Raw genomic sequence first — 27,753 nt, forward strand, 5'->3', positions numbered from 1 at the left:
TTTCCATGAACTTTTTGAAGCCCCCACATAGATCCACGTATATCAGCACACTGGAGCAATTGGGACAAAGTGACGAAAGCTTCACGACCATAAGCAAACACCTGGAGGTGAGAAGCCTCTGCCAAACACAGGGAGTGAGAAGAGTCACAGCCGGAGGGTGGCCATCAGTGGCACAACACACGTGTGAGTTGTTGAATGGAAAAGCCATTTGCCCTGTAACCTTGCACCCAGATCAGAATAAAAGCATGTTTTCAAAAATATAGAGGAGGATCTAAGGTATGTCTGCATCAATAACCAAGATGACAAATGAGAAAAATTAGAATTGAAAGTTAATGGAATTTCTCCCAGGAACGTTTTGAAGCCCGTTTATACAAAGTCTGGCCAAAGACATTTCTACATGTGTATTTATATGTGGTGCAAATCTATCTGAGGACATGACAGAGTATAAAGGAGCAATGTTCTGGAAACATCTTAGCCATAACCAACCCCTTGAGGGCATGATTGCAAGCTGGAGGATTGAGGACTATCCTGTGTTAGTGGGATCTGCATGTCATCGTCTCCGAGTTTGCTTTCCTCCAGGGCAGAGACTGCTGAAGGGTAGTGGCTGTTCTCAGTTACTATGGTCCCTGGACCTTGGACATAGCAGGTACTGAATAAATGTGTGTTGATTTGTAGAAGTGACAGGAACAAATTATTACTCATATAGCATGACCATTTGTGGGAAGAATTTTAAAAATTAGAACGAGATAGATTGACCAAAAAAACAGATGCGTTGTTGTCAAGTCAATTCCAACTCACAGCGACCCGACAGGGCAGGGCAGAACTGCCCCATGGGTTTCCCAGGGCTGTAGTCTTTATGGAAGCATCCCCCCAGCTTCCTCCCTCAAAGTAGCTGAGGGGGTCGAACCACCAAACTTTCTGTTAGAAGGCAGGCACTTAACAGTTGCAACACCAGGCTTGGAGAGATCAGATAGGTAAGATGAGTTGGTAGACCAGTGTGTGGAGGTGAGATGTGAGTATCTGCAGTATAGTGGAAGGCTAGTCATAGCCAGACAGACAGACAGACAGACTGAGAGGCCCTGGTTGGAATTTCATTTTGGATAAGAAATTAGAGGTCATCGCTTCAAAAAATGTGCCCTCTGCTCCCTGGTACTCACTATGGTGCTGCTGTAAGCACCCGTGGGGAAGGGACTCACTGAGTAGACCTAAGCTCCCCACATGCCATCACCAAGAGTCAATGTGCTTTTAATCTGTACATTTTGGACACCTGTGCAATTGTCCTAAAAAAATTCCCATCATTAAATGATTGAGAACCGTGTTCTTATCCAGCCGACTATCATAGTGGCCTTTGGGGATGCCAACCCCAGAAACACCAAGACCTGCCCTCTCAGGCCAGTCCCATTCATGATGCTATTGCTACGTCGTCTGCATGTGGGGCCTCAGCCAGTTGGGCCATGGAGGTTCTGGCCTGGTTCTCTGCTGCGGTCTGGTTGTGGGATACCAAGCTGCATTGTTGGTCCTTGAATTGGGAAGAGACGTGAAGCTAGAGTGCCCATCTTTAACCAAGGTGTGGATGAATGGACAGAGCACATTTCAGACACTGGAAAGTGAAGGAGACACGCCGAAAATGACCAGGTGGCTTCAGGCAGAGTGACACACAGCCCAGCAATGTTCTTCTAAGCCTCAGGTCACTCTGTGCGCAGCCAGAAGGTAGCGCCTAACCTTGGGCTTTGGGATCCTACTGCCTTACCATGAACTCCCCCTTGAGTGTAGTAAGTATAAGGTGGGGGGGGTGTTGAGCTGCTAACCACCAAAAGGTCAGCGGTTCAAGCCCACCAGCCGCTCCTCAGGGTAGAAAGATGAGACTGTCGCTCCCGTAAGCTAGACCCTTTCAGAAACCCTACAGAGGCTCGCTGTGTCAGTCAACTGTAAGACAGCATTTGGTTTGGGGTTTGGTGATCATTGCCCTAAGGGGCTCTGGGTGGCACTACAGGGTTGGGCTCTGAGTGCTTGACTACTTCCTGAAAGCTTACAGCTTTGAAAGTTCCCCAAAACCAAATTTAAAAACCCCAAACCCATTCCCATCAAGTTGACTCTGACTTGGAGCGATCCCGTAGGGCAGAGTGGACCCTTCCCTCGGGGTTCCCAGGGATGGAAGTTTCTGGAAGCCAGGGGCCTTGTCTTTCTCCCACTGGCTGCTGGGTTCAAACTCCTGTGGCTTTCAGGGACATTGCACACAGCGGGGGCCTTCCGGAGTCAGGAATGCTCGAGGGGGGTACGCTGCGCTGCCCCCGCGCCCGTTTCTGAACAGGGACCCCCATTGGAAGGTCTCTTCCTAGCACCCAGAGCTCTGGCCCTCAATCCCACCCCCTTTTCTTTTTTTTTTAAGCCAGCGTGGTGGCCTCGGTGTAGCTATGGGCCGTGGAAGCGCCTTTCCTCGTGGCATCTGGGCGGTGATTTGCAATGTCCCAGTGGAGATTTTTTTCAGAGAAGGGCTTCACGCCCCTCCCGGGCTCCCTGCAGCATGGATGCGTTCCTGCTGGAAGTCTTCGCTTCGCCTTTCTGAGCGAGAGCAGCCGCTATTTACAGCCCCAAATAGGACTGGGCAATTGTGTCTCTGCCCCCAAAGGGAGAGGGTGCAGGTGCCCAGGGTAGGTGGTATGTTTGTTTGTTTTTGTCGTTCCAGCAAGTCAAAGAGAAGTCCCTGGTGTGTGCTCACCTCCTACCCTGAGAGTGGGTGGAGCTGGGGAAGAAAGGCCTGGTGAGAGTCCAGCCAAGAAAACCCAGCGGGCACCATGCCCCTCTGCAGCCGCCATGAGTCAGGACTGATGCGGGGGGCAGCAGGTTTGCTTGTGTTATTTGAAACAAGTCAAAGCATGACTGAGGCCGCGGTAGGGGGTAGGGCAGGGTTCCCTGGAGCGGTCTCCCCACCTGTGTGACAAGGTGACACTTGGTTATTGCTGAGACCCTGATGGAAAGACTTCAGAGGAGGCGACGTGAAAGGCAGGGTCAGTCTGATCCATTCCTCAGTAGTCAGAGCAGGAGGTGCCCTGGGATGTGCCTCATCCCCACCCCACCCCACCCCCACCTCTTCTCTGTGGTGACAGACATGGCGACGCTTGTGGCAAAGGCGAGGGCAGTCCTGAGGCAGCTGGCCAGTGTGCTCTCAGACTCTGCCAATGAATGAGGACATCAGGCCAGGCCAAGTCAACAGGGCTTCTATCTGGAGGAGCAAGGGCAGATCTTAAAGCACTGACTGGGAGGCTACAGAAAGGGAATGCTCATCTCTTGCCCCAAATCTAGCCTGGCTGTTGCGTCTATGGGTGTCGACACCGTCTAGGTGACTTGAGCCATTGCTGGAAGGAAGGACAGGAGCTTCAGGTCCAGGTCTCAGAAGAACCAAGCCAGTAGGACAGGCAGAAGCAGCACTGAACAGGCCAGCGGGGACCCTGCAATGAAAGAGACACGATGTCAATGATGGGGCTTTGAAACTCAGCTGCAACTGTGAGTTGGCCGGCCTGCCCCCTTTCTGTGGTGCCTGGTCTGGGCCACAGCCCCGGGGGAGCAGTGGAGAGGTCTCATGAATGCGGCAAACCTATGAAATCACTAACCACTTTTATTGTCCTCTGGAAACGGGGATTGTCCAGGTGTTTGTGGGGACCTCTCACTGCTAGAGGTGATTCTGACTTATAAGGATACTTATAAGATAGGATGGAATTACCCCTTTGGGGTTTCAGAGGCTTCAAATCAGGGGTCCTCAAACTACAGCCCGCGGGCCACATGTGGCCCATCGAGGACATTTATCGGGCCCGTCCGGGTATTTTTGCTTTTTACTTCGAAATAAGATATGTGCAGTGTGCATAGGAATTTGTTCAGTTTTTTTTTTAAAACTATAGTCCGGCCCTCCAACCGCCTGAGGGACAGTAGACTGGGACCCTGTTTAAAGTGTGAGGATCCCTGCTTTAAATTTCTATGGGAACAGGAAGCCTCATGGTTCTCTGGTGGAGCAGCTGGTAGGTTCGAACTGCTGAACTCATGGTTAAATGCCAACTGATTTCTCGCCAGTGGATCGTGGGTGGGAATAACCCTTATCTTGGTCCCGAGTGCTTCTTTCAAGACCCCCCATGCCCTCAAGCACCTTCTAGGGACAAGATGCAGCAGACCCACGGTACTCAGAGGGTTAATGGTGTTGTCAAAAGGTATTTGGAACCTGAGTTCCCTAATGACAGCATGGAGCACAAGGCTACCCACTCCCCAATGACCAAGTGAGAAATGAGCCTTTTTGTGCCAGGCTATGCAACATGGGATTGCTCGTTACAGCTGCGAGCACTACCTGTCCAGACTAAGATTACACAGGCCATATAGAGCAGAGGTCCAAAGCATGGCCTTTGACATGAGACTGCTGTGCATAGGATCCCAGCTCTTCCTGAGCTGCGCCCTCAGGCAAACTCCCAATGCTCCTGTGACGAAGTTTCCCCATGGAAAAATGGAGATATGCCCAGCACCTCTCACTGTTAACTCTGGGTCAGTCGGCTTGATGGGTTTGTGTTGGGTTTTTACTTTTACCATCTCGCCGGGTGTTTGAAAGACTGAATGGATTCAAGCGAACATTCAGAGTGGCACGTGGCCAACATCATCTATTTCCCAGTTACCATCAATTCAGTACCCCGAGCACACCAGGCTCGACCTGCTGTGGGGCCTGGGGTTTCCATGGCTGATTTTCGGAAATGGATCGCCAGGTTTTGCTTCCTGGTCCGTGACTCCGCCAAACCTGTTCAGCATCAGAACGGCACACAAACCTCTATCCGCAGACAAGTGCTGACCGCGCATGACGCGCACCGCCCGGGAACCAATCCCCAGAGGGGGTGCATCCTGCCAGGGAACCCCTTGTCTCAGACACCATGTCAGCCCTGACCAGGCTGGTTTTGAACCTCTGACGTTCGCTAGGCTTGGGAGGGCCGGGATGGGGTCTGTGTTGTCCCCCCATCAGGCGCCCTGGTGGCACAGAGGGAAGTGTTCAGTTACTAAGTGAACCCCGCCCTCCATCAACAATCACTGTGAGCTGGAATCACTAGATGGCAATCAATCCATTGCTTTGTGGTTTTATTTGTACCTTTAGTGTTAATGAAAGGTGTGGACACTGGGTGGGAGGTGCTTTGTACTTGGGGGCCCGGCTCCCCCATTACCAGGTACCTCCTCCCACTACACCCTCAATTCAAAGTCTTTCTGATGTCCCGGAAAAGGTGTGGGGGCAGGAAGAATATCAGAATTTTTCAAAACATGTTAGAAGGTGGGGCATAAGAAGTGTGTGAAAACTCACTGCCAACGAGTCTCCGAGTTATAATTATGAGACTGGCGTTCAATTAATTCTAAAGCATCCGAAATACCTGGGGGGGGGGGGGGGCGAGAACAAGCGATGGCGTGAAAGTCTCGAGTGCCCTCGTGTGGTGCTCTGCCGCCACTGCGGCGGATGAATTCCCTCGCTCCTGGGTCAATTGTGACCCAGAGCAACCCGTCAGACAGAGCCTAGGTGGTAAACGTTATGGGAGCCGATTACCGTGTGCTGGGTTCAAACTTCTGACCTTTCATTTGATAGTTGAGTGCTTAACCACTGCTCCACCAGGGCTCCGTGCTCTTCTTCCAGAAGCTTCCCAAATCCACCACTGACCCTCGCCAGTGCTCTTGGAAACCAAGCTGTCCCAGGCTCTCTGCTAACCCCAGTCCGCCAGAAAGGAACCCTGGGCACTTGAGCCCTTGTCATCCAGCTGCCTACTCTCTGCCCGCTGCCCAGTCTCTCCAGTGAGCATGCTTTCCTCGGCATTGTGGGAGGTCAGCGCCAAGCAAGGGGAGGAGTCTCCTCGCAGGGTGGAAGCTTGAGGGTGCGAAGAGTCTAGGGAGCTAGTAAAGCCCGATTGGCCTGTGCTTTCCAATCTATTTGAAGTCTTTTTCCTGGACTTGTCAGCCTGTTGAGCTTCAGCCCATCCTTCACATTCAGAGCTCCCCCCTGCGGTGACGTCTTTCTAACCTGAGTTGGTTATTCTCTGCGCTTCTTCTGCAGCGTCCCCTTGCTTCTCCTGGATTTGCTTCCGCGTCTAGCTCAGTGTTGTACTTCTTGTTCCCTCTGCCTGTAAGCCTTGCCCTGCTTCTGGCTCAGAGATCATTATCCACCCATCGTTCGGCCTCCCCACCTTGCCCACAGGGGGTGGGCCCATGACCACCTGGAACAAAGATTACACTTCTCAGCCGCCTTGGCAGCCAGGTGTGACCATGTGACTAAGCCCTGGCCAATGAAACGTCTGTCGAGGTACAAAGCGCTGGCTTCCAGGAACGTCCTTGAATAGAAGGTCACTTCTTTCCTGTGTTCTTCACCCTTGGATATGTAGGCTGGAGCTCCAGCTGCCGTCTTGAGCCATGGAAGCAAAGGCTCTCCCTTCAGTACGGTGGGGAAGTCAGCTGGCAGAAGCCTGGGCTTTGATAACTTCATGGTGCCACCCTATTGTCCCTGGACTGTTTGCCAGTGGGTTCCATTTAGGTGGGGGACACAGAAGCTCTTACTTCTGCCAATAGTGTTCAGTGACGGCACCCTCTCTTAGGTCTTCAGCACATCAATCACTATCCAAATCACCTTGTTCCCTTTGCCTTGTCCCTTCCCCACGCTGACACCTAAGCTCCAGGAAGACAGACACCTGCCTGGTCTGCTTTGTTCCCTGTGATAGCCTCCATGCCTAGAACCATGTATGGCGCACAGTAGGCATGCAATAAATATTTGCTGTTAAGTGCCCATCTCCTCTGCTAGACTGTGAGCTTCTCAAGATCCAGAGCCTGGGGGGGGGGGTGAATTTCAATGTCCCACAGACATGTGCATGGAATTGAACAGAGGAAGGCAAGAGGGTATAGGAGAGGCAGAAGTAAATGGTACCTGCGGTGCTGGAAGCCCCACCTGTGACACCAAGAGCCTGGGCACCTGTGAAAACAAGCAGAAGGTGAGGGCCGCTCAGCCACGCCCCACGCCTGTGGACCCAGAGCCATATCTGCCCTACCTTCTCCCGAATGGGGGCATCACATCACTTGGTAGGCCACTGCCATTTGGCAGGTTCCTTTCTAAAACGGTCTCATGCTTTTAAAGATGTCATCGTCCCAGGAGAGTACCCGCATCTCCACTGGGTGGATGAGAAGACCAAGACTGCAGAATGGTCTGCAGAATGGTCTGTCAAGCTGGCATTTTGCCAGGGAGGAGAACTGGGACTTCAGGCTTTGTGATTCAGAAGGGCAGCTGCCAACCCTCCAGCTGCCCTCTATTAAGCGACCCGAGGCTCCAAGGCTCCAGGTCTCCGTGAAAGGAAAAGGCAACGCTGGGAAAAGCTGCTTAAAGACCTAGGCTCCTTGAGCCTCAGTTCACTCACCTGAAAATGGGAGTGGCGGTGGCATTTAGCTTGTTGTGAGCATACAGAGGGCTTATGCTGGAAACAGGTGGGGCACGGGGCCAGATGCAAAGAAAATAGCATTACTTTCCCTAATGCCACTGCATCTTAGGATCCTTTCGACAAAAACAAAGCCCTCATATTCTTTTGACTTTCTGGACTCCTCCACAAGGGTCATGACAGCGTGGCCTACACATGGGTGGGATGGATGGGAATGTGGGACAAAACTGGAGGGGTGGGGGAACGTGAAATCCCTACACAATGATCCAGAACACTCTAAATGGACTTTGGAAAACACAGTCCTTCAACAAAAAGCCATTTAAGTGCGGGTGGGGTGGGGGTGGGGTTAGGACTTGCATGCCACTAAGAAGGGGCTGGGTTATGGGGACTTGGGAGCAAGTTAAGCAAAGCATGTGCTTTGCCGTCAGAGCTGGGTTCAAGCCCAGGCCCGGTCACTCACAAGGCAGATGGTCTTGCTGAATTGTGTATGCTCTGAGTCTCAGTTTCTCCCCTGTTCAGTAGACACAGCCATGCCTGCCTCGGGAGGAGTGAGAGACCCCAGGGATGCAGGATGCTGTGTGGTCTTTGGCCCCCAGGAGGGCCACCACCACTGGCAGAGGCAATTATTGGGACCACATGTATCTCACAGGGAAATGGGTCCTCCAGGGGGTGGGGCACTGGGGTGCCAGAAATGTCCCAAGCAGTTGAGCCATTAACCCTTGGTCACTTGCAGTACTTGGTCAGCTGGCCCTGGTCACCAGGACCCAGTCCACTTACCTTTGCGAGTGATGGGTCCCAAATCTAGAATATACGCTGGGTCGATGGTCATGACATCATTGCGCAGTCTGTTTCTGGGGCAAGACTGTGCGGGTGGAGAAGTTTCATTATAACAAAACGTAAACGCCCAGTTGCTACTCAGACTGCCTCAGTGATGAGCAGTTCTGCCCCCACACCTGCACCACACACGGCTCCCTTCATCTAGAGAAGCCCTAGCCCCGTGAAGCTCATGTCCATTCTCTTATCTGTCTCATTTTAGGCAAACAAGTTCACCTCTCTGAGCCTCAGTTTTCCTCGTCTATGTAAAGGGGGTAGTCAGGATGACTAACATGAGGGATGTTAGCAGAGTAGTTTACAAACACTGAGTAAACACACAGCAGAGGTTGACTATCAGGAGTCAGCACCAAGCCAGAGTTGACAGCCTGGGCACGGGGGCACATCTTGGCGCGGCACACTTCCTAGCTGTGTGACTCAAGTGACTTCGCTGAGCCTCAGCTTCCTCATCTGTACAATGGGATTCATAAAATAAACTACTGAGTGGGTTGTTGAGAGTTCAGTTGTTGTAAGAATTCAATTAGCTATGGCATGTAAAAAAATTGGCTCAGTTCTTGACCCATAAAAAGACCTAGTCTCACAATCATTTAAATCTATCTGTGACAGGAAAAACCTCCATCTGCCCTGTCTCCAGAGGGCACATGAATGATGGACACAGGGGCTCTGAAGAGGCCGACAGTCCATCCATCTATCTTTGCTTCTCTCTCTAAATCTATTCCATGAATTCATCTGCCTATCCATCTTTAGTTTCCCCTGTCTATCTTCTGTCTTCCCCGTCCATCTATTCATATAACTACTCACATATTCATCCTTCCATCCATCCTTTCACCCACCCACCCACTCATCCATCTATCTACCCTTCCATCCATCCATCCTTTCACCCACCCACCCACCCATCCATCCTTTCACCCACCCACCCACCCATCCATCCTTTCACCCACCCACCCACCCATCCATCCTTTCACCCACCCATCCACCCTTCCACCCATCCACCCTTCCACCCATCCACCCATCCACCCATCCACCCATCCATCCATCCACCCTTCCATCCATCCACCCTTCCACCCATCCACCCTTCCACCCATCCACCCTTCCACCCATCCACCCTTCCACCCATCCACCCTTCCACCCATCCACCCTTCCACCCATCCACCCTTCCACCCATCCACCCTTCCACCCATCCACCCTTCCACCCATCCACCCTTCCACCCATCCACCCTTCCACCCATCCACCCTTCCACCCATCATCCCAATCAATACTCATGGACAGACTTCCAGGTATCAGGTCTTATGCAAGACTTGGAGCCTTCAGTCCAAGATGGCACTCACCGGCTGACACTGCTCGGTAAGGAAGTCACAGAGATGAACCTCACAATGCAGGAAAACTAGGTCATAATTTCTGGCAAACATGAACATCTGGATGGAGAACCGGCTTTCCGAGGACACTCCATTCTCCTCCACATAGATGGTGGAATCCTGCAGATTTGGGCAGCTGGGAGGATGACAGGGGCAAAGATCTACTGTCTAGAACAGCTCAGGAGCTGAAGGCCCTTGGCTACACTTTGGACCTGCATCTGGTATAAAAACAGCATCAGAGAATTCGAGTGGTACCCAAGTCCCCTTCATCATGACAACACGGACCTTTCCCGTGCCTGTGTCTCCTCCAAGACATTCCCCATAAACTGCCAGGGTTTCAGTTATCAAATGAATTGTCTCTGCAGGAAGGCAGACTGGCTTCAAAGTCCAGCACCACCTCCCTTCAAGCTCAATGGTCATGAACAAATGACTCAACCCTGTGAAGCCTCAATTTCCCCATCTGTCAAATGGAGCCAATAATGCCATCTCAGAGGACTGATGTGTATGAACACTTAGTGAAACGATCCAGATATATTCACAGCACAACACATGGATTATTGTTAAGCTTAAATGATAGATGCTAGTAATAGTTTGCATAAAGATCAATAAGTATGCGCTTTCCTAACCTTTGTCAATTATATTTAGCAATCTTGTTTTATAACATTGGTCATGTGTTTTCTATACAGATCAGTGTTTTCTGTGTAATATTACATCATGACTTCACCGATCCCCTCTTTTCAAATAAATTTGTTCAACTCAGAAAGGATGCTGGATGAAAAAGAACCAGCCTTTCTTTCCTGCCTCCCTCTTTTGTATTAATGCTTCAGGACCAAGTCTCAGCGTGGTACTCCCGGCTCAAGAGATGTGCACATGATACCTGAGACCAAATAATTTTCCAAAAGATATAAACTGATTTGCACAGCTCCCAGATCTGAATCGAGTGAACATTTCCCCGAAAACCTCCTTGAGGGAAAAAGGGGACCCCAACGTTACCCAGTACCTGTTTCTTATGATGAAATATTTCACAGGATCCGCTTTGTCTTCCGTGGGGGTCGCATAGCAGTTTCTCAGCAGCAGTCTGAACCTGGAGGTGTCTCCTCCATCCAAGATGGCACCCACATAGAGCATGGATTCAACTGACAGCACAACTCTGTCCCCTTCGTAAGGAGAGGTGTAGTTCTCGTCTTGGAAGAGCGCCATCCTGATGGTGAATTCTCCTGTCCCGCCCACGCTGATGTTCAAGGAACTGAGCAAAGGAAGGGCACAAGGAAGAGGCCTCAAGCCGGAGCACGGGAGGAGAAACAAGCCAAGCTCCCCAGAGGCAAGTGAGTCCAGGTTTCAGAGGCAAAGGCGCCTTATTGATCTCTTGATGAATGAACGATTCAGTGATTCCTTTAAACTAACCATTGACTATTTTCTAGGCCCCGTGGCACAGTGGGTAAGTGTTTTGCTGCTAACTTCAATGCCAGAGGTTTAAATCCAGCTGCTTTGTGGAAATGTAGCTGGCTCTGATCCCGTAAGGGTTACAGCTTAGAGGCCCGACTGGGCAGTTCTCCTTTGTCCTGTGGAACCCCTGTGGTCCACAGGGCAGTGAGCTCGTTTGGGAGGCACTGCCCTTGCTGGTCTAAGACAGAGGCTGCCTCCGGGCTTCTGCCAGTCTGTCTGTCGTCAAAGGGCAACCCTGACCACATCACTCCGAGAGGAACGCCAGGGGCAGACCTCCCTCTTCTTTGGTGAATGAGGCTTAGAAGCAGTTTTGTGAGTGCATGATTTATTTTTAGCAATAGATCTCTTCCATCTACCTCCATCATCTTTCATGATACCCTCATTTGAACAAGATGGTTTAAAAACAGTACCAGACCACTTGCCCTCGAGCCTGTTCTGGCTCATAGCAACATATCATATATATAATGGTTCTCCCTTTCAACCATTTTAAAATTTGTTCCAGTTTTTAATATTGCCTGCTGTCTTTTCGATCTAGGTTTTTCAGTTTTGTTGTCACAGTTACTTTGGGTCTTTCTTGGTTTTGTCTTTGTAAGATTGTCTGTGTATGAAATCCAGGATACGTAAATCGACAGTCACTGAATTAATTCCTCCCTAGGGACATGGCAGGGAGGTTGGAGGGAAATGGGGAGCGGACAACATTGAGTACAAGAAAGAAGGAAATATTCTAACATTGACTGTGGTGATGAGTGCCCAATGCTTACTATGGCTGAACAATCAAACTATATATGTTATGTTAATTATATGCCAATAAAACTGTTTTTACAGGACTTCATAGAAAAATAACAAAAATAATACCAGACCAGTTGCCCTTGAGCCTGTTCTGACTCATACCAACCCAATGTGCTTCAGGGTAGACCTTCAGGCTCCATAGGGTTTCCAAAGGCTGGGGTCCTTCAGAAGTCGATCGCCACGTCTTTCTTCTGAGGTACCTCTGGGTCAACTCAAACTGGCAGCCTCTCTGCTAGCACCCAAGTGCATAACTACTTGTGCTACCCACAGGCTCCTGCTAATAAGATTGGTGACTTGATTATTTTTTCCTTATGAACTTTTTCTTATGAGCTCAGCACAGCATGATACAACCTGAAAACCACGGAACTAGAAAACGCCTCAGGGTCCTCCTGACCCCGTCGTCTTCCCCTGAGCCCAGTAGGCACGGAGGGGATGAGAAGGGCACCCTGGATTTTGGGGAAGTCTCAGAGGGGACGGGGCATTCATTCAACTCCGAGCACTGGAGACACAGCAGCGAACAAGCCAGACAAAAGTCCTTATCACAGAGAACTCCCCTCCCCATTGTCATTTGGTTCTATTTCTGATGTGATGAGGGGGCTGTGTACTTAATCAAATCATTTTCTTAAAAGCAGGATGCAAGATATATTAGTCTGGTCTTAAATTCCACATGTGCAAGGAAATCTTCTCAGGCCCAATATCTCAAACCTGAGTTCAGACCCAGGAACCTTGCTCCCTGTTCCCAAAACACTGAATGTTGGGTGTTTTTTTTCCTGTATCGCATTCATTCCACTTATAATGATTGGCATGATTTGTTGTTTAATGCCTTTGTCGCCAACATTAGTAAGCTGGTCCTGTCTAGCACATTTCATAAACACTGTTTCATATTGCTGCTTTGCTTCATCTTTAATCTCCACAGTGTTCTATGCCTACTTTGTTCATGCTGAACGGTCTTACAAAACGATCAACAAATACTTGTGGAATGGTTGCCCGAATGAACAGAAGTGGGTGAGGGGCTTCCCAAGCTGGGCTTGAAGAGGATAGGGTCCATGCTCTAGCTATGGGCCAGCGTTCAGAGGTCAATGCTATACCTTACGATAGGCTGCAGGGCGGTCTGGAGGCTGACCTTCATGTCCAGTGGGTAGGCACACTGGAAGTTGATGTTGAGGATGGTGTCTCTGATGATGAAACCATTAGCCAAGGAGAGCATGTTTTTGTAGATGGCATGGGTTTCATTTCTCTTTGGCAGAAAAACAAAACCACATATGTGACCCCATGAGCATGTATTCGACTCAAATATTCCTCCCTCCAGAACCAAATGCTCTCAGCCTTTCTGCCCATCTCCCTCTTCCCCCACTTCCGCCTGTTAATCATCTCAAGTAGGTCAGTGGGACTCCCAGTCCAACGACATGGACTCTAGGTGAAGCCTAGTTTACAAGGATTGATCTCGACTGTCAGACCTGTCCAAAGCCCTTTCTGTGGACCACCATGTGTAATCTCTTACACAATTCTAAGGACGCAAAAGGCAAAATGGGTGTAGTGGGAGACTCACTGAGTTGCTAACCGAAAGGCCGGCAGTTGGAAACCACCTTGCCTTCAAGGAAAAGCATTGAGGCCTGCTGCTCCCATAAAGATTCACCATCTCAGAAACCTGAGGAGGCAGCTCTACTGTGCCCTGGGGGCACCAGGAGTTGGAATTGACTCAATGGCAGTGGCTTTGGATAAAAAGCAAAGTGACTTGCCCGAGTCTTATGGCTTCTAAGGAGGAGAGCTCCCAGAGCCCCCTCCTCACCCTTCTGTTCGCAACGCTTCAAATAACACTCACCTCCAGGATATTCCCACAGGCGCCAGCCTGGGCGGGGCTGGTTACGGACACCCAGTTCCGTGGTTCACTTTGCATGCTGCTGTTGCAGTGTGCGTCCTGCAGGTAGGCACTGACCTCCTCCCCAAAGCCCAGGGCTCCCAGTTGACACTTGTCCAGCGACACTTTGATCTCTGTGGCCCCGCAGTCCAACTGGGGCTGCAAACTGTGGACATCTGGAAAATCAGAAGAGGCAAACATGGAATGGACAGGCCTGGATGCAGAGGCAACGCCTGCCTTCTCAGTCCTTTTGGCAAAATGACCCCAGTGAGATGGATCACGTGGATGGGGTCCGGTACACTCATAGAATTCACACCTGGGCTGGTGGCTATGTCGAGTTGGAAAAGAAGGTTCTAGTCCAGAATTTCCAAGCATGCTGTATATGCAGACTTGGCTAGGGTTTCATGCCTCATCCCCACGAGGTCTTTCTGGTCTGCATTCCAGACTAGATTCCCAGTTAGTTACTCATTACTCCTACCCCCCCCCCCCCCCGTTGGTGTCCCCAGCTCACCTGACCACGTTCCGAGCCATGCTTTTCTTTCATTCATTCATTCATTCAACATTTATTACACAAATCTGTCTTGAGGACATACTGGCTTCTGGTCCCTGTTCTAGATACTAAGGATACAGAACTTATCAAACTCAACAAAGTTCAAACTGCTCTGAAACTTATATTCCAATAGGGGAGACAGTAGTGAATAGAAATAGGTGATTCATGATTATATATACACAACTCTTTTCAAAAGTGATCTAAGTATGGAAGTATATGATACGTGAACATAATATCAAGACCATTACCAGAGAGAGAACCCAAGCTTGTCCTGTGGTTGCCATGGGTGAAGGAGTTAGCGTTTTTGCATAGGGGGCATTGAGTTTATTTTAATGGCGGTGGGACAATTTGGAATGGTTGTACAACACGAAGAGGATAATCAATGGCACTAAATTATACATGTAAGAGTTGTAAAATCAGAGAATGTTTTGTTGTGTATATATTTGCCAAAATGGAAAAAAATTACACAAATAACAGTGAGTGCAAGGAAGAAGAAAATGTTCTAAAATTGATTGTGGCAAAAATTGGACAACTCATCTAGATATGCTTGAACTATTGCACTGTATGATATGTGAATGAAGTGCCAATAAAAATTTTAAAAATAAATACATGATTCATTCATGAGTACGTTGCTTCAATATTAACTTATTTCTTAACATGTGCAGGAGCAGTGAATTCTTTAATGTGTCTCTGCTAGCCAAAGTCTCTCAGACTCCCCTTTTTCCTGTGTCTGGATAAGCAGGTGGGGAAGACACTGATGGGATTCACCTGTGAGTAACTGCGAACAGGAACCACGGTGATTGCCACCTTTCCAGGTATACAATGAACCCTCTGTGAAGCAGGGGGCGAGCTCACTACCAGCAAGAGCCAGGAGTGGAGTGTGTCATCTGGACCCCAAGATTCCTGCACAGCGAACATCTGTGATCCAGAGACAGCTTTGACATGAAAGGAGTGGCAGAGTAGCAGCCGCAGAACCAGGAGCCAGAGCCCGAGAAAGACAGATGGATTTCCCAGCCCGCAGAGCAAGTAAAGCTGAGTGTCTTGGGACAGGAGGCTAGCATGTGAAGTGAGGTTTCTCTGAGCACTTAATTCCGGGAGCCAGGTTCACTGACCCCTGAAGCTTGAGCTGAGTGCCTACAGGTTGAGGCTTACAGAGGAGTGGCATGCCCTTTGAGCATCTATCAGCAGCTCTGAAAGAACTTTGTAACCTGTCCTGAACAGATCATCTGTTTCCTGAGCATTTTTACTTGCATTGTAACCTGTCCACTCCCCGGAGTCACTCCCTTATGAATATTGTCTGTGAATTCCGGGTGGCCATTATCTATAAACGTTTTGAAGCCCCCTCGTATGTTCAGGTGGGATGGTAGGCAGGAAGGGAGGGGGGCTGTGTGTCAGAAAGGACATATGTCTGTAGGCTAAGTCAGGGAAGGGGTCACAGGATTCTGTGGATGAATAAGCCACAGGCAGCCGTTCCAGGCTCAGGGAAGGAAGCAGGAACAGCAGCGAGGAGGGTTCGCGAGAGGACGGCATGTCCACAGAAGCACAGAGAACACAGGCCAGGGGTTAGGGGACCTGGAAGAGTGGCCAAGGATGCCAGGGCCAAGTGGACTTCCACCGAGCTCTCAAAACAAGAGTCAGTTCCGACTCACAGCTGCCATCAAGGACAGAGGAAGACCAGCAGCCGAGGGCTTCAAAGACTGTTGCCTTTACAGGAGTAGAAAGCTGCCTCTCTTACTCCTGCGGAGCTGCAGGTGGTTTCAAACTCATGACCTTGCAGATAGCAGCCGAATGTGTGATTCACTATGCCCCCAGGCCTCCTTACCCCAGTGAGCTAAAATGTGGCAAAGCCAGGACTGGTATAGGAACATTAGAACTCAGCTAGTCCATGGGCAGAGCTCTCGGCCCCAAGCCCGCCCGAGCCCTTCCCCTGGCCCTGGTTGCAGCTGCCAGCCTGGCTCTCCTTTCCATCTTTCACATCATCTGGAATTGAGAACTAAATTCCTACCTCCCTGTCCTTGACACGGTCAATACTTTGTCCTGACCCGCCAAAGCTGCCTCCCTCCTGCCCACCCCCAGGTCGGCAGACACGATGCCCTGCCCCACTGCCTGGCCTGCCAGACCACTTACCAGAGCTATTGAGGTCCTGTCTGCAGAAGCAGCCCCAGACACCCTGGACGGCACGGCACTCCTCCTCAGGCCGGCAGGACTCCTCACATTCGTTAATCACGGTACCAGGATCTGGTTGCACCATGGAGGAGGCAAGGAGATCAGGATGCAATGTGGGACAGAACCCAAGGTCTCTCACTCAAACCTCATTCCCTCACAGCCCTGAAGTTCATGCAAGAGCCAAGCCTGGAGCTTGAAATTCCTGACCCCCAGCCCAGTGAAGGAAGGGAGAGCCCCGAAGGTTCCATCTGAATGATGGTCATGTGCCAAGCACTGTTCCGAGCACCTTTCTTTCAACCCTCACCATGACAGTAGGAGACAGGTAGACCAGAGTGGGTAAGCAAGGGCAAAGATTTGTAGCTTTGTGACTTCCAAAAAGTGACTTAAATTATCTGGGCCCTACCAGCCTGCGTGATCATGAGGTGTCAACAGGATCAGGGATCAGGCATCCAAGACCCAGAACAGAAAATCATATCGATGTGAATGCAGGGGAGGGCGGAGTAGAGACCCAAGCCCACCTGTAGACAATTGGACATCCCTTACAGAAGAGTCACAAGGAGGAAATGAACTAGTCAGGGTACAGTATAGCACTGATGAAACATACAACTTTCCTCTAGTTCTTTAATGCTTCATCATCATCCCCCCCACCACACACACACTATCATGACCCCAATTCTGCCTTACAAATCTGGCTAGACCAGAGCATGTACACTGGTACAGATATGAGCTCTCAACACGGGGAATCCAGGACAGATCAACCCCTCAGGACCAATAATGAGAGCAGCAATATCAGGAGGGTAGGGGGAAGGTGGGGGGGAGAGAGGGGGAAACTAAACACATTGATCTACATATAACTCCCTCCCAAGGGGAAAAACCACAGAAAAGTGGGTAAAGGGAGATAGCAGTTGGTGTAAGACATGAAAAAAATAATTTATAAATTATCAAGGGTTCATGAGGGAGGGGGGGTGGGGGATGAGCTGATACCAAGGGCTCAAGAAAGAAAATGTTTTGAAAATGATGGCAACATAGGTACAAATGTGCTTGACACGATGGATGGATGCATGAACTATAAGCGCCCCCCATCAAATGATTTACAAAAAAAAAAATCTGTGCCCCAGATTCATCATCGGGGGGAACTAGAGCCCCTATCTCATGAAGTTGCTAAGATGGTTTTCCATTGGTCGATGTTTGGAGCGAAATGCTATTTAATTGTTCAAAGTTCTCCATCCTGTTTCAAGCGCCCTTTAAAGAGTATCAGGGACACTGGGCACACTCCCTGCGAGTGGTTATTTTTTACCATTACCCACCCTTCCGACCAGAAAACGGAGGTAAAATTAACCTGCCAAACTGGAACTCAAATACAAAAGAGCTCCCCTTCTTAGACGTCTGCAACACAGTGTTGATTCGGCAGCCTTCCCCCTGGAATCGGAACCTCTGGCTTTACTGGAGGTGCTGGGAGAGCTGACGGCCCTCGGGATATGTCACCCGGGGAAGTAATTGGGTTTCGTGTCTTTTACTCCAGACCTGCCCCACTCAAACGCCCCTGCCCTGACAGTGCCGCTCAGCCTCCACTGCTCACCTGTGCAATACCTCAGATCGCAGTTGGGCGTGCCCTGAAGCCGGTACACATAGTACCCAGCCGGGCAGGACTTCACCAGCACCTCCTCCTTCCAGAAACAGCAGTTACCGCTCCAGTGAGCACAAGCCGTACGGTGGACAATGCCTTCCTCGCTGGAGGGATGGGTCCCATTCAACCACATGGGAGCAGCCGTCTGGCATCGGTATACTGGGCCACACGTCTGTGCCATCTGGATGCCCCCTTCGCCCACGAAGCGGTACCAGCCTGCCAGGTGGTTATCACAAAGTTGGTCCCCTCCTACATACTCGGTGCTTCTGGAAGGGTCGTCCAGCTGGGTATGGTTCTGGCAGGGGTCAAAACAGATGTTGGCCTCGGGGGTCCCAGGGGCCCCACACTGCAAGCCCAGCTGGTAGGAACTGGCTTCGGCAGAATTCCTGAAACCTGGGAAAGTCAGAAAGGACACTGGTTAAGTCAACCATCCCACAGTCGACTGGTCTCATATCCTTCTATTCTATGTGCTAATTTGGATCTGCTTGCGACCCTAAATAGTGCTTGCGATTTACCAAGCACGTGTCTACCGGCTGCCCACTGACAAGAGTGGCGACTTGAACTCCCACAGAGGCATCTCAGATTAAAGCCTAGGAGTTGCTTCCCAAGGTCACATCATGAAAACGTTCAGTACGCATGGGGGGACCATGAGTTGGAATCAACTTGACCACAAGAAGTACTGGTCGCATGGAGCCGAACACAAACAGTAGCCACGCAATTCATCCGTTGCACAGTCATGGCGTCAGTCATCCGTGGAGCCTTTAGGTCGTGTTTTAGAAACACGAAAGCCACCAAGGCCACTACTAGGCCCCACCCCGGGGACATCATTCACACTGAGCTTGTAAAAGGCGCCATCCCTGGAGTGGTGCTGTGCCCCCCTCCCTGCTTGGCCTCATGTCCCATTCTGGTATTTCCCTTTATTAGCGTAATACAGGTCACTGGGAAAACTCCTAGCATCATTAAAATGGATGAAATAGCAGCGAACCCTGTCACAATCCCATTCCTAACCAAGTGACCCTCCACTTGATGCATCCGGTTCTCTGACGCTTGATGCAAATGTTTAAGAGGATTTAATGCGGAACAGCTCCCTGCCCACATATTTTTACTCAATACGCTGAGGACATCTTCCAGTATCTGCAGATCTAGATTGATCACAGGGCTCCTCAGCTTTGGCTCGATTGACAGTTTGGACTAGGCCTGTCGCTGGAGGCTATAAGTTTCATTGTGGGATGTTCATCAGCATCCCTGCCCTCTGCCCACTCAATGTCCACAGGACCGCCCCCACCCCCAGTGATAGCAATCAAAAATGTCCCCCAACATTGCCAGACAGCTCTTGGGGAGCAAGGCCATCCATAGATGAGAATTATTACTCTAACCCACCGTTTCTCAACCTGTGGGTCACGGCCCCTCTGGGGATCGAATGACCCTTTCACAGGGTCGCCCAATTCATCACAGTAGCAAAATGACAGTGATGAAGTAGAAACGAAAATAATTGTATGGTCGGGGGATCACCACCACATGAGGAACTGTATGAAAGGGTCACGGCATTCGGAAGGTTGAGAACCACTGGTCTAAGAGCAGCGTTTGGGGATTGCCTATCTTCTGTGATTTTTTAAACCATTACAGAGACTGTGACAGATACATCCATTTAAACGCATGTGGAGACCTAAATGAAGGAGGCATTGGGGCTGGATAAGCAGGGTTTGAACACAGCGCCACCTGCTAGCACCCAGTCCAAATCCTGGGTCACATTGACCACATTTGTTTCCCCGCCCCAGTATTGACTTCTCATGTTTCTTTGCACAGCGCTTGTTTAAAACCTTACCTCCTAAGAAATAACATATGTGAAGCCACAGGTAGGATGGACTGGGGTTGTTTTACCTATTACACAGGAAAATAACTGTATTGCCTTAATTTTTAAAAACGCTTGCCCGCATAGCCCTAGAATCATCTTGGAATACATATCTGCATTTCGGGAAGCAGAGTTTTAAAGGATCATCAGAGAATCAAATGTGGGCCAAGAGCCTGGGTCACAATCAATTTCAGCTAGTTCTCTTTCTAGTTCTGGTTTGCTGAGTTAGCGTGTAAGTCCACAGACATGCTATCAACAAGCAGGCTAATCTGTTGCGACCAACAGGTATGTGGTTGCCAAAGTCTGGAGAGGAAGCAAGGGGTTGACTGTGCACAGCGCATGAGGTTTCTGTCCGGACTGATTGGAAAGTTCTGGGATTAGATCATGGTGGTGGGTGAACAGCACTGTGAATGTACATAATGCAATGAAAATGTACACTTAAAATGCTGGAAAGGATCAGTGTTATTTTATGCGTATTCCACCACAGTCTAAAAGAGAGGTTTTCCAGCCTCGCTCATGTGTTTGCTTTCATTAAAGGAAAGAAATCTTGGCCCCTGTTGTTCTTGGATGGTTTCCCGCACACCCTGTACTTTTCCACCAGGGACCATGCGCTCAAACAAGCCCCTCCCCACATGTGGCCCGGGCAGAAATCTTCCCCTTGGTGCCAAGCCGGAGAACACTTTGGGAAAGTATCTCCGATGCCCCAAGTCCCAGAACATCTATGGCAGAGCCAGACAGAGAGCTCATCCAATCTGGCCCTTTCATTTTACAGATGAGCCAATGGATACCAAGGAGGGGGGAGGCACTTACCGAAACAAGGCCACAGAATGATTAAGTGGCCAGGGCAGGACTGAAAGCAAGCCTTTTGATTTTCAGTCCTTTGCCATCTGTTACAGTTCCCGTATTAATCTTCTCAGCCTCCTCCCAACACCTGAGCACAGGGGGCTGATGTAATCAACGCCCACTGCCCTTGGAAGGTCCTTTCTGACTCGCTAAGCCCTTTATTCTTTGAGGAGCTGTGACTAGATGCTACTTCTTCCTACCACATTCCTCCACACCTGCAGCTTTTGGGTCTCTGCCAAGGCAAGCCAGCTTCTCTCATTGACTCCTCTCCTCCTTATCTAAATCTCCCCAGTCACCCTGTGGGTCTTGCTGGGTGCCTAACCTGCCCCAGCTGGCAGAGCACTCACCTGGCTGCACCGCAGGTACCATCATCAGAAGGCAGGAGGCCAAGGTCAGCCAGAGGAGAGCAGAGCCCACCATCCTGGGCATGTGCTGAGCCACGCGGCTCCCTCAGCAGTGTGCAGTCTCTCTGCTCAGCAACTTGAAGGGAAAAACCAGTTAGCATCAGGGTGATGACCCCCCGCCCCCAGGTGTGAGGGTGAGAGTGGGACACACAACGGTGTGGTACTTACTCCCCGGCATGAACTATGCTAAGCCTCTTAGATATCACTTTGAAGGCTCTCAGAGAGGAGCCCTGGTGGCCGAGTGGTTAGACATTGGGCTGCAAACTGAGAGGTCAGCAGTTAGGAACCACCAGTCCCTCTGAGGGAGAAAGACAGGGCTTTCTACTCCCGTAAAGAGTTCCAGTCTCAGCAACTCATAGGGACAGTTCTACCCTGTCCCATCGTCACCATGAGTCTGGATCAACTCCTCGGCAGTGAGATCTATTTTGTTTTGTCCGCCCCTCCCCACCCCCACCCCCACTTGGAGCATATTTATGATATTCCTACCTACCAAGAAAGTGCTACTATTTTCTCCACTTTATAAATGAAGCTGAGACTAGGGGGATATTCTGCCAATAAGCAGTTACTGAGCCACTCCTGAGTGCAGGTCTGGTGCTAGAAGTCAAGCAGTTTCCTTGAGTCCACAGACCCATGTTCTCAGAAACACCACCTTTGACATTTTCCATGGGTGACTGTGTTGCCTCAAAGCAGGCACGACATAAAAAGACGGAGCGGCTGGCAGGGCGGGGAGACTGGCAAAGAGGTGACGTTGCTGGCGTGAAAACCCACGGCCACCGTCACCTTGCAGCAAGCCAGGGCTGCAGAATCTCCGACAGTCCCCACTTGGGGTGGAGGCCCACACTCTCCAGATACTAGATAGAGGAGGGGGTGATGGTGCCTGTGGATACCCACAGACGAAACCAGCGGCGGTCCTTTCTTGGTTCTATGCATCTGGCACAGAATTGGAAATAAAAGTTCCCATAATTCTAAAGCCCCTGGAGGAGACCTCTAGGTGGAAGATGCCCGTAAGAATGAGATAGGTCAGCCCAAGTCCCATGTCTCTTGCTCTGATCACCTCTTACCTGGCACACAATTGGTGCTCAAGAAAGTTGAAGGATGGGGGAATAAATAAATAAAGGTGATTTGAAAACACAAAGAGCATCGTTCTTCTGAGAGTCTGTTTCCCAACATGGGCTAATCCCTGGATGCCTTCTAGGCACCTCTAGAAGATATCAGTTGAAGATAGAGAACTATTTCTAGAAGGAAGGAGGATCACAAATATGTGGTCAGAAGAGCACCCAGGACTGGTACCTACTCAAGAGGCAATTCCAAGTAGATGCTGATGCCTACCTTCCTTTAAAAGACATGGTGCCTCTAGGTCTGCCCCAGCCAGAGGCACCTGAAATCATGTAGTAAACTGAACATAGAGTAATATCAGGAGCACCTGGCAATGGCCATGGGGCCATAAGCAATTAAGCCCAGCAAGCCCAGTGGGTCAAGGGGAGCGCCTCAGGAAAAAGTCTGCTGGGACTTGAGGTAGGACTTACCTCGAGGTACAATCTCAGAGCGCAGAGGGGGAAGAGTTCCTTCTCTGGCCTGGTGTGGGAAAGCAAGCTGCTGTGGGCTGTCCTTTTATTGCCACTTCCCACCCATGTGGCTCTCCATGATTGGTGCTGAAGTATGACGAATTAGTCTAGGAGGCATACCCGGATGTGCTGGGTATGATGAGATGAGCAACTTCGTGCGAATTATGGTGAAAGAAGGGCCCTCCACCACCACCACCACCCCAATATAAATGCTTCCAGCAGTTTTGTGGCCATTCCAAACGCCCCCAGGAAAACTATCAGCACACACTGAGTGCCATCCACACTGGGCACCACTGGCTAATTGGCACTAATCACTTCTAACACTAATCCTTACAAGAAACCAAAGATGCTGGTACCATGTTTACTACCTGTATTAGTCTGGGTGTTTTAGAGAAACAAATCCACAGAAACTCTTGTATAAGAGAGAGTTTTATGTAAAGGGTAAGTGCGCATCCAGAAAACATCCCAACCCAGTGCTGCCCAAGCCCACAAGTCCAACATTAACCCATTAACCCATATGTCCCACCACCAATCCATAAGTCCTCGTCCATCTCACAAAACAGATGCAATGATGCCGACTGCAGGAGGAAAGCTGGGTCAGCGAATGTGTAAGTATCTCAGTGCTGGCAGGGGTCTCCACACGGCGGCTCCAGCACCCAGGGCTGCATCGGGGTAGATCCATGTGGCTTCTCCTCAGGGATGTCTTGCAGAAAGTGAGCTTTTCCAACTGAAGTAGGGAACTGGCTAAGGCAGCAGCACTCTGGTCCGACCATCAGAAAGCAAGAGACCCAAGAACTTGAAAAGTGAGGCTCACTGAACCATTTATCCCTCTGCCGTTCAATTAACCCCACATGTGTTTATCGGCCAGGTTGGCACAATGAACTAACTACCTCACTGCCCAAAAGAAAACACTCATCCATGGAAGCTGAACCTCCAAAGGAAAGTGGGGAGAAATCAAAAAGGCCCTTGTGTGCACAATGGATTTCCAATGATACCTTGTGTTCACGTCTAATCCCCCCAGCCTCTAGCTGGAGACCATGTAGTTTGGGATCAGTTTGAGCCAGGGAAAAACTATAAAAGGCAGAAGGTGTCATCCATGTTTGACCCATAGAACTTCAAACTGAAAAACTGGAGCCACTAGGGTCAGACATAGGAGGATGGGCTAATGAGCATTCCCAAGGAACAAAAGGTCAGGATATAAGAAAACCCTTGGGAACTATGCTCCAGGATGGGAACTGTTTTTCCAGAGGGGGGTGGGAATGTGTTTGTTAATTACTATAATCCTGTTAACCAATCAAAGGGATACACAACCAAACCTGTATCACTAAACCACCTGACTCCACTCACTCAGGTGAATATGTCAGTGAATATGACCTTTCCAGCCGTAATCCCGTATGTGAGATATTAGAATTCTGGACCTTATGCACCTGTGGCTATAGTCCCATTTTGCAGGATATTCTCTACTAACGAGCAGGAAAAGGATGGGGAGTAAGATCTGACCATAGTAAACAAAGTCATTGAGTCCTGGCACCCCATAGGACAGGGTAGTACGGCCCCTAGCTCTCTAGGGTTGTAACTCTTTACAGGAGTAGAAAGTCTTGTCTCTCTCCCGTGGAGGTGGATAGAGGTTTCAAACGGCTGACCTGGTTGTTCACACTTCCTCGATGACATTTTAAAGATCCCTCCGTAAAACCAGGCATAGACCAGGCTACACCCTTTGTTTTCGGTGGCTATATAATAGTGCCACTGTATAATATCCTATCGACAGCATCACCTCCCCTAGAAAGGCAGACTTCCATTTCCTGGATGAGCTTGGGCAGAAGCAAGAGACCCTGCTGAGAGTTTTGGATATCTTTGGCTTCTACGTCTAGACCCTGCATCAGGCTCACCCCTGCCTGACCTTCGGATTTTGGACTGAACAAGACCTACCACCAGGAGAGACATTTCCTCGATCTTTCATGGGTTTCTGTGGGACACTGCAGAACTTAAGAACTTGAGGGAATACATTCAAGGGAGGAGTAGAGGCCAAATGGAGCTGAATTACATTTTGGAAGAGTTAGACATTGGGGACATCATTAATTTCCAGTTCTTCTTTTAATCATTTTATTAGGGGCTCATACAACACTTATCACAGTTCATACATCCATCGATTGTGTGAAGCACATTTGTACATTCATTGCCCTCATCATTCTCAAAACATTTGCCCTCCACCTAAACCCCTGGCATCAGTTCATTTTTCCCCTCATAATTTCCAGTTCTTTGTTACTCGTCTCCCATTAATTCTTCTAAAAGAAAATGCTACCATAACTAGCCCATTCCCAGCCAAGGTGACCTTCACATTTCAAAGGGTTTCAAGTTAAAGCCGATCTATCTACAAGCAATCATTAACCCCACCCCATTCTTTTGTTCTCAGTATAAATGGACCTCTCTCTTCACTAAGGATGGACTGCTTTGCATTTCACTGAACATTGTTCAGTTCCTATTATTTCTCAAGAAAACTTCTTTTCTTTCACTCAATAGAGTACATGGTTTCCCTTGGAGTGAATCTACCCAAATGCAGGCCAGCATGCCACCACTACACTGCCAGGGCTCCTTGTGGAGCTGAGAGGGGCTTGTAAAAGATTAGACTGTGAAATCCAGGCTTAGAGCTCAATTTTATGGCATGGTAGAGCTCCTGGGATTGGTGAAAGAGACAGAGTCTTGACAAAATGAATGTCTGCTGCCTTTTCTGTGTTGCTCTGCGACCCTTTAGAAGCCACAGGGGTGGGCACTGGTAACACCGCCTAGCCCAACCCCAGCTTTGGTGGGTAGAGTAAGGTGCCATGAGCTACCTCCTCCACTGTGATCCAGAAGAATCTTTGATTCCTCAAAGACAGCCCTTGGAATTCCCCAGCTAGGGGTCTTTGTTTTCTAAAACTGCCAGGCAGCAGGTAAACCTGTGGAAATGAATGGGACCCCCAAAGGCCACAGCTGGATCCTAACCTCGGGAAGTAGGTTATCCAGCAATCATTCAATCAGCCTTGACTGTGTGCCTGGGCCCAGAGACTCTCTCTAGACAGGTGCTGAGAAAAGAGCAGCGGTTCTCAACCTGTGGTCCCGAGCCCTTTGGGGGTCAAATGACCCTTTCACAGGGGTCGCCTAAGACCATGAGAAAACACATATTTCTGATGTTCTTAAGAACTGATACACCACTCCTTTATCCATCTCCAGGTAGGTCCGCCCACACACAGATATGCCCACATACGAGTACCCGGCGTGAAGACTGTTACCCATGCTACACCCTGCTTCAAGATAAAATCTCATTTATTTATCATTAGAAATAAATATTTCACAATATGGAATTACATATTGTTTTGTGATCCATCACTATGCTTTAATGATGTTCAGTTGTAACAATGAAAATACATCCTATCAGATATTTACATTATGATTCATAACAATAGCAACATATAGTGATGAAGTAGCAACGAAAATAATTTTATGGTCGGGGGTTACCACAACATGAGGAACTGTATTAAAGGGTCGCAGCATGAGGAAGGTTGAGAACTGCTGGCCTAGAGGCACAATCTGAGAGACATCATTGGATTGGCATGGGTGTGGGGAGAGGGAGGGGTGTACGGGATGATTGTATTTCTTCCAGTGGCACCTGGCTGGACAGAAGAGTTCCCACTGAAGGGTCTGTTGTTGGGGAATCTTTTTATGATTTGAATTTGGTAGCTACCCAAACCAGTCACATCATAATGCTAACACCTGCCTCCCCCCGCCCACTCCACCCAAGCTGCAAACTGAGGTATGTTAGATATGCTAATCTGATAAGGGGAGGGAGTAAGAAACAGGGACAATCAATTCCTTGGCCAGTGTTGCCATGCGCCTCTCTCTGTGGGGGAAGGGAAGGATAGGGTATCAGGTGAGCCGAAAGAAACACAGGGGGTGCCTGCTTACTGGAAGCAAAGCTGGCGAGACTCCTTGTCACGTACTCTGAACACGTGATCAGGAGGAACGAGGCCCTGGAAAAGGATATCATGCTTGGTAAAGTTGAAGGCCACTGACAAAGGGGAAGACGCTCGGTGAGGGCAACAATGGGCTCACACAGTGATGACTGAAGATGGTGCAGGGCTGGGCTTCATTCTCTTGCTCCTGGGTCACTATGAGTCAGGACCAACTAGAGGGCCCCTGCAACAACAACAACAATGATGTGATAGTGTGGACGGCCATTCCCCAGAGTTGTGGGAATGCTTCTGTCAACACAACCCAGGTGGTTCTGGCTGCCTGCCATGAGTAAGCCAATTCATGAGACAGGTGTGGGGGAACGAGAGCTTCACTGGACATGATATTCAAGGGGACAGAGTGGACACAGCCCATCAAAGAACTGTTTCCCCGAAAGGAGAAAAGAGGAGATGTTTTATACATTAAGAAAGGAGGGAGCCTGGGAAAGGGAATGATCTTGTAACTTGAGTTAATAAAGATCATGCCTTCTTTCTTGTGCTGCCCTGGTGGTACGTGGTTGGCATCCTTTGCATGGTGACCGTACAATGGCACGACTGGTCTTGCTTTCCCCCAAGACGCAAAAGAGGACGTTTCCGTCGACTTCGTCTTCAGCAGACATGCCATGCCTGTTCTTCTGGCCTAAAATTACAAACAAAGCACTTGTTTTCATTCTTACCAAAGAAATTACAAGTGTTATTCGTCATAAAAATGCTAATAATTCTTAACCCACTCTTCACTTATTTTGCTGACTCTACCTCCCCTCAGATCATTTCAATAGAAGTTACCTTAAACTCTAACTTCAAAAAAAATAAACAAATGAGAACAACAAAAACAAAAGCCAGTTAATTCGCCACAGACTCCAATCTAAACCACAAAGCTAGGCCACAAAATGCACGGATCCCTAGCAGTTCACTGAGGCCTGTGCGCCATCAGTTCGGATACATAATCAATCCCACTAGCAGTGGTTCTCGACCTTCCTAATACCGAGACCCTTTAATACAGTTCCACATGTGGTGGTGACCCACCCGCCCCTCAACCAGAAAATTATTTTCGTCGCT

The 27,753-nt window shown here is 49.5% G+C and overlaps 1 protein-coding gene across 1 annotated transcript; it reads right to left on the minus strand.

The window, feature by feature from the left end:
* Nucleotides 1-3,390: 3,390 nt before the first annotated feature.
* Nucleotides 3,391-21,168, minus strand: GP2 (glycoprotein 2). Its single transcript, XM_075528357.1, has 10 exons — nt 21,087-21,168; nt 17,997-18,437; nt 16,379-16,489; nt 13,666-13,877; nt 12,932-13,080; nt 10,609-10,854; nt 9,582-9,744; nt 8,199-8,283; nt 6,920-6,964; nt 3,391-3,449 (listed from the first exon to the last, which is right to left on the minus strand). The coding sequence occupies exons 1-10, from the start codon at nt 21,166-21,168 to the stop codon at nt 3,391-3,393; spliced, it is 1,593 nt and encodes a 530-aa protein (XP_075384472.1).
* Nucleotides 21,169-27,753: the final 6,585 nt, after the last annotated feature.

Source organism: Tenrec ecaudatus, chromosome 12, assembly GCF_050624435.1.
Source record: "Tenrec ecaudatus isolate mTenEca1 chromosome 12, mTenEca1.hap1, whole genome shotgun sequence".
In the NCBI taxonomy this organism is placed as follows: Eukaryota; Metazoa; Chordata; class Mammalia; order Afrosoricida; family Tenrecidae; genus Tenrec; species Tenrec ecaudatus.